The sequence below is a fragment of the Battus philenor genome, unplaced genomic scaffold (genome assembly GCF_028537555.1).
Source record: "Battus philenor isolate CCGP_79_NKW_IND1 unplaced genomic scaffold, ilBatPhil1.0.hap1 SCAF_24, whole genome shotgun sequence".
NCBI lineage: Eukaryota > Metazoa > Arthropoda > Insecta > Lepidoptera > Papilionidae > Battus > Battus philenor.
In genome coordinates, this window is record NW_027181687.1 from 11806531 (window position 1) to 11820076 (window position 13546).

At 34.4% G+C, this 13546-nt stretch overlaps 1 protein-coding gene across 1 annotated transcript; it reads right to left on the bottom strand.

The window, feature by feature from the left end:
- Positions 1 to 1855: 1855 nt before the first annotated feature.
- Positions 1856 to 8402, bottom strand: HLH3B (Helix loop helix protein 3B). Its single transcript, XM_068768111.1, has 4 exons — positions 8305 to 8402; positions 3151 to 3275; positions 2839 to 3029; positions 1856 to 2383 (listed from the first exon to the last, which is right to left on the bottom strand). The coding sequence occupies exons 1-4, from the start codon at positions 8336 to 8338 to the stop codon at positions 1930 to 1932; spliced, it is 804 nt and encodes a 267-aa protein (XP_068624212.1). The 5' UTR covers positions 8339 to 8402; the 3' UTR covers positions 1856 to 1929.
- Positions 8403 to 13546: the final 5144 nt, after the last annotated feature.

Consider the following 13546-nt stretch of genomic DNA (forward strand, 5'->3'; position numbering starts at 1 on the left):
ATGTTTATTCAAGACAAGTTTATTAATAAGACCTGAATTATTATTTCTTTATTTATATTCACAGAAGAACGAAAAAGAGCCGTATTTGATAAAAACTTGAAAAAGTTTGAATTTTCCTATATTTAAACGCGCCCATATCTGAGAAGAGACAAGTTAGACTAATAATATTTTTGCAGTCAATTTTAAAATATCCTTATAATTACACTCAATTATAAATGTTTAATAGAACCTAATTTATTAATGATATCCAAATAATTCATTTATTCACATTATTGCAAACATAGAATCATAAAGTGACATTGTGTACACTGTAAGAAGAATACCGGAATAGTCCAGAATCTGAAATCTAAAATCTAAGAATCTAGAATCAAATTGACCTCCCCCACCGCTCTTTCCTAACACGCGTCACAGCTGTTTCGGTAGTACTATATCAATTTTTGCTTCATAATCAAACTAATGTATTAAAGTTCATAAAATATATATTACAAGAATTAATATAATATAATAATAAAAATAAATCGGTTTAAAGATGTCAATATTCTTACAGCGACCTCACAGTATATTTATAATTATACATTAATTATAATAAATTAAAAAACAATGGACGACCATAGTGCATTTACAAGGCATCGTGAAAAACTGTCTGTTTGGTACAGATTCGACTGCAAAAAGTATATAATTTATTTGTTTTAAAGGCATTACATTTTTTGGATGAAATTCCGCCAAACTTTTTTTTGGCTAACATTATCAAAATTCAAAACGGACGATAAAAGTAAATGGATGGAAAAAGCTTATTATTCAATAAACGAATATTTAAATGACAAGAATCCTTGGTAGTGATGTCACCTGATTGTTTCGATTTATATAGGCTATATCTGATAAAGTGTATATGTATACATCTGTATTGTTACTTTATTAAAACATGTGTTGTTATGGAGTTTCTTCCTGATTCTTCTACGCAACTATAACACCATGCGAAGCAGAGTAGAGACAAAGCTATTATCATTTCTGCTGCAAGACTTCTTCTTACTCGACTCCAGTCAAAAATGCAATTATTTAAAAAAAATTGATGACCAATAAGTTAAGTTTCAGAGTTGAATAAATTAATTTTATTTCTTTATGTTTCGTAAACAAATACAAAGAAACACCTTTTTACTTCGATCCTACCGTTTTATGTTAAGAATTTTGATTCTAATGTTAATATTTGTAATTTATATAAATAAATGAATGTGTATTTGTCTGTATTAGATAGATCACAAACCGTACATCTAAAAGCTGTGAAATATTGAACAGAGAACCGAGAAATAAAAATGAAAAGCATAGATATTAAAAAAAGCTGTATTTTTTGAAAATAATATTGCATTTATTAAATGCAGTCATCAGTTTACCAAAACATATATAAGTCAAAATTAATATCTATAAATTGAAACTTACACGAAATTATTATACTGTACATACATCTATGATAATTGTTTAAATATTTAAAACAATTATAGTCACTTAACTAAGGTCGAAAAGGTAACTCAATATTGAGATCATAGATCATTAGCTCCCAAAGTGTTCCAGATGGAACCCCAAAGGTACACTGGAGTCTTGACCCCCGTCAAGTTAGCCCAACAAAATTGGAGTCATAGGTGCGAGGGTCCCCGAAAATCAATCTGCTTTCTATTGTGAAGAAGTACAATGACCTGACTTCATCTGTCAAAGGCTGATAATAGTTTAAGTTCAGTAACTTTTACTGGTAAAAACTTTCATATTCCAAATTTACCACAACTGCAATGCTTGTTCTCGCGTGCATTCGGGTCAAATACACATGGTGTATGGATTTACAATCTTGCATATTATTTGATTCTCAATGGGAATACATTACAACTAGAAATAAAAGTCAGGGAAACTCCAGTTCGGATCCATAAGAAAATATCTGCAAGTCTATGTATCTTTTCCATCTTCCTTCTCTTTACTTCTGCCATTGCTGTCTTTATTATCATCTTTAGTCTGAGCTGGAGCGATCATAAGGAGATTGTTTCCATTCCTTTCCGCAGCCAGATTTCTGAACGGAACATTCTGCCTCCATCTAGAAGGAAAGTAGTATTGAGTCCTTAAAATCTTGAGGTGATCTCTGCCGAAGCAATAGTCTTTGTTAAACCCCACACTCCGATGGGTTCTTCTGAGATTCTCGTCGTTTTCATCGTTACCGTATTTTCCACAGTCTTCGGACTTGGATCTCCGGTCGTCGTCGTAGTATGGTCTTTTGAGACGAAGGTGTCTGGTCTGCGGACTTAAAGGAGACTCGCATTTCACCGCCAGGTCAGAGTTTTCTTTATTCGTCATTAATCCGTGGTTTTTCTGCCACTCTAGCACCTCGCATAGCAGACCGATGTACCTACATGATAACAAAAGAATCAAAAATATTCAAAATTTTCTGGTTATTAACAGAGATGTTTAAAGTAGTGCTGCTAGCCGATTTAGGCTTTGTACAGCTTCATCGAAATTGAGTCCACGGGAGCAGGAGGTCTGTGAACTAAACATTTACGCTAGGTGATCATTCCCCAGTTAGATCGAAGACGCACACACGTGGAAGGACTATACCTGTGTAGGTGTATAGTGTAGTGAATGAGGTGTAGTGTAAGTTGTGCGAAGCGAGGACTACTCGGCGGTTGGGAGCGACACGGGCCGCTTTATGTCACCATCTTGTCAGCTGATTGACGTTCACTGCACGAAGAAATATATATAGAAAATAAAAATCTATGGTTTCTTTTGATGTTAGTGTTTTGCGGTTACAACTCCAAGGTAGAGAAATTTAGAGAACTAAAATAGAATACAACTAAAAAGTATTACCTGATAGCCATTCTCAGTATCTCATTCTTGGACAGTTTCTTGTCCGGAGGATGGGTGGGCACGAGACGTCGCAGCTCCGCAAACGCACCGCTGACGTTCTGCTGTCGCCAGCGCTCGCGGCAGTTGGTGAACAGCTTCCGTGGCGGCCGCAGCAAGCACGAGTTGAGCGGCACCAGGTCTTCTTGAAGATTCTGGATGGATAACTGTCTTTGTCAGGTTACATTCATTCATTGTAATGTAATATCATCATCTCAGCTGCTATCAGCTAAAGAGGTCTATGCTTTGCAGTTGGAATCTATACGTATAGGTTACCTGATGATTCCTGACCGTTTGACGGTCATCGTCGCTGTCCTGAAGGCACAGGTCGTCGCTTAGCATCTCGCTGTCAGGCTCCTCGTCCGTCGACTCCTGGTCTGACGCCATCGCTGATGGGTACACTGTTCAAGAAAGGTTATATCTTACTAAAAAGCCTTATTAACTGCCTCCCCCTTTACATTAAAAATTGTATCGAACCCTTGTTGAAAACAGTCAATTGAACCATCATTTCTGAGGTAGGAAGTCCAAAGCTGAACATTGGAGATTGAAGGGTTGAAAGCCAGTCTCGGTTGCAAGAAAAGATAGAAGAAAGGAAGATCTCCTCATTGGTGAACAAACAAATAAGAGAAAAGCTGCCAGATCATTCTGGTTTTCCGTCGAAAGGTTATAGGGTAAGTAATTAAAAATAATAAAACAAATTTAGTAGAAAAAAGAAAATTAGACAAATTAAAAATGACGACTAAGAAATCATGAGATAAAAAGGCGATATAAATATTAAAAGAAAAACAGAAGGAATGGTGAAGGAAAAGAGGCGATATATAAAAGGTAAACAAATGAAAGAAAATGTAAGACAAAAAAGAAGAATGAGTGAAAGATATTAAGAAAGAACGCGAAAAATTAGTAAGGCACAATTGTCTCCGTGTACTCAAGACTGGAGAATTTACGCGAGGTACTCCAAAAAAGGGGCAACAGATTTCCAGCTATACTGTTTGAAAGCTGCCTCCAACGTCTAAAGACCTGAAGTAGGTCATCTATCCACCTTGCAGATGTATCAGAAATGAGATTTGTCCACGAACAAAAGCAACCCGTCTCATTGGTAAGGTGACAGTGAACAAGCTATGTCTCGGAACTGATGTCCTCTAGGGTCTTTAATTGCTAGAGACCACGGACTATCAAACTTAGCGTATTAGCATTGCAACTGGTTCTATTGGAAACATATTTGGGAATTATATGTCCAGCTGTGAACATAATATGGCATGTATTATAATTAAATATAATATTGTTACTTCCGTACCTTACTAGAAAAGTGGTCACGTGTAAACGCATGCTTAAATTGTTGATGCTTATTATCATCTATCTCATTTACTCGCCTACAGTGTTAGTGAAAAAGAAATATACTCTAATGGGAGTATACTTCGAGACGTAACGAGAATTCTGTGTGCTTCTGCTGCAGATTTTTTCTGAATAAAGCAGTGCAATAAAATTCCCCGCAAAAACAATTTATTTGGCACAAAAGTACACATTTTCACAAAAGGCAAATAAATACGTAGTTGACACTGTGGTAAACTCTATTCTACTATAATTTGAGGTTACATATAGCACTACTTTGGTGATTTGTTACCGTACGAAATTCCAGGCACAGAGTGCCGCAACGCCATCTTTCAAAAAACAGCGAGAACTCAAGGTCCTAATACTTCCGCACCTTACTAGAAAAGTGGTTACATGTAAACACATGCTTAAGTTGTTGATGCTTATTATCATCTATCTCATTTACTCGCCTACAGTGTAAGTGAAAAGGAAATATACTCTGATATGTGTATTATTGTTCAACGACACAGCTTTTTATAAACAGAGACATAAATAAACATTGTTAGCGTTTTTATGTATTAAAAATAATATTGTAATTATTGTTACACAGATAATATATTTACGTTTCGTATATTTTTACACTGTGTGTCGGGTGCCACGGTCCAACATAGCGCATCCGTCGATAGCAGCTTCCGTTATGTTATCCGACAATAATCATTATTTTATTTATATGCATTAGGTTTTGGTAGAACACGGGACAGTCCCGATTTATTAATGAAATACGGGATCGTCGTCTCAACACTTCAGAGGAAACCCGCCAACAGCTGCGACCTAAATCTAGCGTTTTTTAACTATTTCATACAATGTTAATAATATATATTTAATATTATACACCTGGTGTAAAATCTAATATATAAAATTCTCGTGTCACGGTGTTCGAACTTGAACTCCTCCGAAACGGCTTGACCGATTTTTACCAAATTTAGTATGCGTATTCAATAGGTCTGAGAATCGGCTACTACCTATTTTCCATACCCCTCAGTGATAAGGGTGGTCCACACCTAAATTTTATTTTTAATTTTTTTAGACAATTTTTTTGGTTTTTATTTTATTATGATACAGCATACAAAAATACATACAAACCTAAATTTTCACCCCTCTACGATCACCCCTTATCTTACATTTGTTAATTAAAAACTTTAATTTTTTTTGCAAAACAATGTTTGCGGGATCAGCTAGTATTATATATAATGTAGTAACATAAATAGACATATTAAATCTTATATCGAAAAATCAATTTCAATTCCCGAAATACAAATTTAAATAATTAAAATTTTGTGCATTAATTATATAGGATTGCCTCTGCTCATAAAGAAGTATCCAGAGGATGGGCAGTAGCGTATGCTGCGTACCATAATACCAGAGTGCGATGGCGATGGTGGCGATTATGGTATATCCCCTAATAGGTAGAAAGGAAAGCCCTATGACTTACAGTGGGTGTCTGCGAGCTGAAACAAGGGTGTAATTCTTCTATATATGTGGAATGGAAAGTTATAGTGTACGTGAATAGGAAAGTCAGATGGTGCGAGAGAGAGGCGTGTAAGAGGAAGGGAGACGGACGACGGTTGAACGACGAAGGAAGCGTGCGCAGTTTAGGTTAAGAGTTCTTTTAGAATAAATGTTTGTGCTCCACGAAGGACTTTAAAGTAAATCTCTGCATCCCGATTACCACATATATATAAATATATATATATACGAGTAGATATAAATATAAAGATTTCCATCTTTGTACTGACTCATCAAGTTATCTCTAGATTCATAAAACCTAGAGATTTGAAATTTAGTGAGAATATTCCTTTTGCATATTAAATATCAGCTAAGAATAGGTTTTACGAAATTCAACCTGCATGTGGATTCAAAGTGAGATTGGAAGAAATGCATATGTTCAAAATTATACACTTTAATCTAGTAAATATATAAAACAAATGAAATCTAAATACATAAATGTAAATGTGTACTAAAAAGTGTGATATATATAAATAACATACGCAATATGTACGAGTACATAAATAAAAAAAAATTGTTTTTATTAAGGGTGCATCCCGTATTTGTGATACAATTGTGATCAATATTATTATTTAATTTATTATCAGAAATTAGAATTATAATTAAAATAAAATATGCTACATCGTTGAATAAATAAATAACATAAATAAAATAGTCGTGGTAAAATGTAGAAGTAAAATAAATTCATAACATAAATTGAAAATTTATTATGTTCTAATTAGTAAAAATGATGGCTAAAAACAAATATGGATTGATAGAAGCGTCTAGAACAAAACCAAGAAGAGGATCGTATTTACACTGTTCTTCTTCTTCTTTCACGGGGATGTTACTTGGACCTCAAGAAGCGGACCCATTAAAGTCCACGCGTTTTAGTTGAGGTGCTGGAGGGAATGACTTACTTTGGTCTTACTTACTTACTCCGCTGGCTCAGTGACCCAAAGTGGGTCTTGGCCTCCGAAGCGAGAAACTTCCACTTTCCTCTATCTTGCGCCATCGTCTGCCATTGGTTGACATTCAATTCGCGCAAGTCTGCCTCAACGCGATTGATCCAGCGATACCTGGGTCTACCCACTGGTCTTCGACCCCTCGGTTTTTCCAAGTACGCTACCTTCACGCTCCGATCCGATCCCATTCGCTCCAAGTGACCAAGCCAGCGGATTCGTTGAGCTTCATATTCGCCAATGATCTTACTTTGGTCTACTTGTTAAAATTAACGCATTGATACCAATCAACCCTGAGGGTCCACACGACCTTCTTATATATGCACAAAACGATTTTTATAATTTTTCGTATATGTTGCCAGAAAAGATGGTGACATGAAAAACTTGTTCACTTGGATAAACAGCGGCCAAGAGACCATCATCAGATCTAGTCAAAACCATGCTTCCATAAAAGCCAAAGAATTATCCCCAAAGACTGGCAATGGTGTAATATAGTGCGTATGATATATTCCAAATTCAAAAGTAATATTTTGTTTATTTTTATTTATAACAGTATTTATAGCCAGAGTAATCATAAAAAAAATTATGTATATTACTAAATTATATATAATGCTTTTTATAATTTAACGGTCTAGATAAAAAAAAACATTGTGATACTCTTTTTTCATCTTGCACAGAAGACGGAAATGTTCGCGAAGCACAAGATATAAAAAAGAATAATAATAAACAATAAATATTCACCGTAATTATATTAATGATTTTTATTATCTACATAACATAATTGTAATACTAGTAAGATATAATTATATATGTATTTCTTTCCACCATGTTGTAAGCCGCAAATTTAAATAAAAACGCGAAGAGAGATTCGTCACTTTACCGAATAAAATTTTCCTTTAAGGTTGTACATGATTTTTTACATAAATATACATATAGATGTAAAAACATTAGGATATGCCAGTGTTTATCAACGTGGAGTCACGCCCCACAAGGGGCAATTTGATTGTTAAAGGGAGCAATTCTAAAGTGGACCACACGAGTTTAACTAAAACTTGATTTAAAAATTATGTTTAGTGAATGGCACAAAAAAGATTGGCAAACACTGGACTATGCCGGAAACTGTGTAGATATTTAAAAAATTAAGCTGAGTTTAAATAATAGAATAAAAAAGTTAAAAGAAAATTTTTAAATTTGGAACTGTTAACATATTTGCACAATGAATAAATATATTTTAAAACTACCCTTTTATTACGTCTGAGCGTATTAAAACTAACCAGATGGGATTTATTACAAAATAAAAAAATATCAGGGCTTTAATTATATAATATTATAGCATTTATCATTATAAAATAATGTTTGTAAAGAGCAACTGTTGAGTTTTTTGCAGGCTCTCAGCAGAACTGTCTTCGAGCCGACGGTAGCTTCCTGTAGGGACAACAATGCCGACATTTGATGTTGATTGAAGTCTTAAAAGTGGGACCAGCTTTTTTAAATAAAGAATATATTTTTTTCTTATAGTGTTACATGGCCTATATCATATCACCTTAGTTAACAAAGACAATTTTAATATTTCTTCAAAATTTTTATAAATATATTATTTTAAATATATACTTACAACTCGATGCCGATATATCCGTAACAGTTGGCATATAAACCGTTCTAATAACTCCGCGTTATATGAGACACTAATGACAACCGGTCAGACATCTTACTCGTTTCACGGTCCGACACTGACTGACGGAATGGAAAAAAAATATTCGAATTTCGAACAGGGGTTGAGTAGAGAACGCTATTCTGATTGGTCCACCGTTTCATAGTCCACGCCCATCGACGCGTATTAAGGGTTTGTGGGTGGTAATGATACCAGTTGATAAACGTTTTATGAACCTATTGTATATGTATAGATATTTTGTATATGTTTCATATATTTATAAAGCAGCATTGTATATACACAAAGCGACAAAAAGATAATTTTGAAAATAAATTAAATCTCTTTAACCAATTCTTCCAAAAAACAAAATCGTTACTATTTCAAAGACAATCGTAAATAAACATTAAACATACAGGTAGATTAGTAGGTAAAGTCGCGGGTTCGATAACCTGAATACAGTCATATATAATCTATGCTTTGTGCATTAATTACATAGAATTCCAAGTGTTCACAAAGAAGTTTCCAGAGGATGGACAGTAGCGTCCTCGGCGTACCACAATACCACACTGCGATCGTCAATCCGATTGCTAAACGTGGCGATTATGGTATGTACCACACAGACAGTTGTTGGGGGACAGTCTGTGCATTGCCTTGGGCGTCTTTTGGCTGGAACTAATTAATAAAATATACCATTAAAAAATATTGTTCATGTCTTTTCGATACACACGCACACACACACACACACATATATATATATATATATATATATATATATATATATATATATATATATATAAATGTTAGTGTGTGTGTGTGTATAAATAAATACATTTTATTGTTATGTGTGTATATTCACAATAGATAATAACTAAAATGAAACAATTTATATAGAGGACAAGAGGCGGTCTTATCGCTCGAGGCGATCTCTACCAGACAACCTTTGGATGGAGATGAGAGACATGAAGGAGGGAGCAGTTTAGGATGCACATACAAATACACACACACACATATGTATATATATATATATATATATATATATATACATATATATATATATATATATATATATATATATATATATATATATAAATAAATAAAATCAGTTTCACGTGAATAGGTATAAACACTATCTTATAAAAGAATTAAAAATAATTTGTGCAAATTACATTACAAAGAGACATAATGTATTATTTTATTTTAAAAAAAATTCCTTCCTGCGTACAAGCTACAAAGGAAATTTGACCATGTTTTATATTTTATTTTATTTTTAAACTATATTCTCACTGCTGCCCAATGGCCCATGCAGATTCCGCGGGTTGGAGAAGAATAATTATACTGACTTCGCGTATCTATATGACGGCGCCGAGAACAATTATCTAATGAAAAGTAAATCACGAACGCAAGTCAACTCAGTGTCCACACGTGGGACGTCAACAAATATTATTTTAGTACATAGCTAGCACACGTTTTGGTATCCGCGTGGCTGTGGTAGACAACCACGAGTCGTGATAACATGGTTTCTAATACACCTGACACATATATAGGGTGTACCAAAAATTTTTGCAAATAGCAACACTTGATTTCTCCAAAACCGTGAGAATAAGGGGCCAACGGCGAGACGGAGCACATCTCGACGATGTAATTTTTAAAAAATAATTTTTAATAAATAATAATTACGGTAAATAAACAAAATAGCATTTATACTTTTATTTCTACACATGTATCAAAAGTGCGAAAATTTACGGCCCACCCTATATAACCGATAATATATTTTAACTTTTTATATACTATATAATTTTCAATCCATACACACCACCCTCTGCAAAGCAAGCGCCTCCCTATAAGACATCAAAAGAGGAACAGGTCGATGCTCACTCAGAAAGATGATTACTGCTATTACATTACAAAGAGCAACTGTTGAATTTCTGGCCAGTTCTTAGCAGAACTGCCTTTCGAGCCAACATTTTATGTTGGTTGACTCGAAAGTGCTTGTAACTGCCTATTCAAGTAAAGAATATTTTGATTTTGACAGTTATAGGAGGTACATGAAATCGCGTAATACGAAGCCGCGTTATTAAAGTTCGTCTTGAGGCTTAACCCTTTCCACTCCAAGGCTGTTATGTAGCATCTGTAAAATTTAATTGAATTATAGTATCTTGCGATTCTAGAATATGTTTCATTCATTCGTGATTCAAACATTTTAGTAACAAAAATCTTTCCTGTTTTAAAATTTTCCGCAAAAAGAAGTATTACACCATGTCGAGTATCACTCGACAGTGGAGCTTGCGGAACAAAATCAGTGTCGAGTGACACTCGACATTGGAGTGGAAAGGGTTAAGAGATATTATCATAATTATCTCAGACATAGAACTTCTACTGCTATTCATAGCCTCTACCAAAGACCACTAATAACGCCACGTGAAAGCAATCTGCATACTCTTCCGTCTTTATTGCAAGTTAAGAAAAGACTCCACCTTATGAACACCCTATGCTGTGCTTGATCCATGGTCGCCACTCAACAAACTAAACGCACTAGTGCAGTGATTCCCAAAATGGTCCATATCGACCCCTAGGGGTCTATGACAACCTGCAAGGAGTCTACGTCAGCAAAAATTTGGGGGTCCATGAAATGAAAATGGGGGTCCACGATAGTGGATCGCAACACATACACTGATAGTACCTATTTACTTACATCATACTATCTTATAATATCAAAACATTTACATTATTTATAAAAGTATCTATGAAGTAAAAAATTATTAATATGTTACGTATATTTTACATAACAGATACAAAATTTTATTTTGAGTAGTTTAAATTTAAATTCAATTAATAAATGTATAAAATTAACATGTGTTTTTACTTTAAGTTTTTAACACTAAACTTCACTACGGTTAGAAATTTACAGGAAATCAATATCAGGTAAGTAGGGGGTCTAACCAACACGGAAAAACATGGCAAGGGGTCTACGACACAAAAAAGTTTGGGGAACTCTGCACTAGTGCTATTACTTCTACTGCCTATGTGATCTATTTACTGCTACTTCAACTAGCCAATACGAATCTTTCATACGTTCCTAACGTTTTAGCCAATAGACGCACCACAAGGCATGCGCTTTCCCCAAAGATATCTAAGGGAGGATTTACCATAATACCACGCATGGCAAGCTGGTTGGCGATCGTATGGTGTTATGGTACATAGACAACGCTGCTATCAATCCTCTGGAAACTTGTTAGTGAACAGTGGTAATTCTATATAATTACTAGCTGATCCCGCAAACGTTGTTTTGCAAAAAAATTAAAGTTTTTAATTAACAAATGTAAGATAAGGGTTGATCGTAGAGAGGTGAAAATTTAGGTTTGTATGTATTTTTGTATGCTGTATCATAATAAAATAAAAACCAAATAAAAAATTGTCTAAAAATATAAAAATAAAATTTAGGGGTGGACCACCCTTATCACTTAGGGGTATGGAAAATAGATAGTAGCTGATTCTCAGACATACTGAATACGCATGTAAAATTTGGTAAAAATCGGTCGAGCCGTTTCGGAGGAGTTCAAGTTCGAACACCGTGACACGAGAATTTTATATATTAGATTGCACGAGGAGTGAATTATAAAAGATTGTAATCCAGAAATCAAAATCACGACTAACAAACGGATGGTCATAGTATTTACCGTTGATCTACCATTGCAGAATCTTCCATTACTGGTTTGATTTAAAACAATAATAAAATTAAAAATTATAGTAATCTTTAACCTTTAACTTTGCAGATTTTTTTTAATATTACATTAATATTCATACCACTTGACTTTTAAGACCCAAGGATGCCAACAGAAAAAAACTGAACAAGCGTTCGAAAATTAATAAATTACCTAAATATTCACATACAAATGATTACTATGCGTTCTAAATTGATGCCACTATTATTTTTTAATTCTGATGTATCTCTACAGATATATTATCAAGAAAAGTGTTAAAGTTCTCGAACGGGAGAGGAGGCGTTATTAAGCTCCCCCCAAGTTAGGTACAAGTTTAAGTTAAGTTAAGAAATCGATGGATGCAGGCAACGCAAGACATGAAGATTTTTAGAAAACTCATATGCCTTGGAGTATGCTTCTATCAGCTTATATAATAATGATTTTATAATTTAGCAATACAGTATAAACAGTATATCCCATTAACATCTAATTATTGTACTGTACATAAATCATTAACACCTTAATTGTCAAAAACAATATAATTAATGTTCCAAGAACAATTAATACACAACATTCGGTGTTTAAATATATAATTTTGTACGAAAATATAATTAATTTATGTCTGTATGTGAGACATTTAAAAAACAATTATTGTTTTTGTCACAAATAGTCATTTATTGGTTATTATACTTTAATTTATATAAAAATAAGGAAAGGACCAATATTTAGCTACTTCCGCACATGCAGTGGTAGTCGTGCAATGAAATGCACCGCCCGCCAGCCCGCTGATAAATGCGTATGCGGCAAATAATGCGAATCATACATCCGCCACCGCCAATTTACTCAACACATGTTTCACCCCTCCAAGGGGCATCTTCAGGAGTTATGTTACAACGATTAGTGCCAAACACAGAGTCTGACTCTGTGTTTGGCACTAATTGTATGATTCGCATTGTTTGCCGCATACGCATTTATCAGCGGGCTGGCGGGCGGTGCATTTCATTGCACGACTACCACTGCATATGAGGAAGTGGCTAAATATTGGTCCTTTTCTTACTTAGTATGGACTTCCGCGAGGTAACGCCTGATTCCATTAAAAATTTATATAAAACATATATTCTTTATTTATTCTTCCAAATCAATTTCATCACCATCCAAGTAATCCCTGTCTGATGAAATGCACTTTTGCAAACTCTTTTACCAGTCTTCAAAACAGTCGGTATAGTCTTTTTCCGATACTGCCTTGTTGTTGTCCAACTGTGGGCTTCTTACAGCTGAAGTGGTTACGACTACAATTGTTGTATATTTTATTCCGGTTGAATAAAATTCATATTTAGCATCTTATCTAATATTTTATTTTATATACTTTGTGTATTAATTATATAGGATTGCAACTGCTCACAAAGAAGTTTCCAGAGGATGGACAGCAGCGTTCTTCTGCGTACCATAATTCCACACTGTGATCGCCAACCCGCCAGCGAAGAGTGGCGATAATGGTATATCCC

Bases quoted from the DNA above. Each gene is read 5' to 3' on its own strand.
- HLH3B (XM_068768111.1), bottom strand. From the start codon at position 8,338: ATGCCAACTGTTACGGATATATCGGCATCGAGTT. The intron at 3,030-3,150 runs GTAACCTATACG...TTATCCATCCAG, and splicing joins AAACGGTCAGGAATCATCAG to AATCTTCAAGAAGACCTGGT. The intron at 2,384-2,838 runs GTAATACTTTTT...GTTATCATGTAG, and splicing joins ATACTGAGAATGGCTATCAG to GTACATCGGTCTGCTATGCG.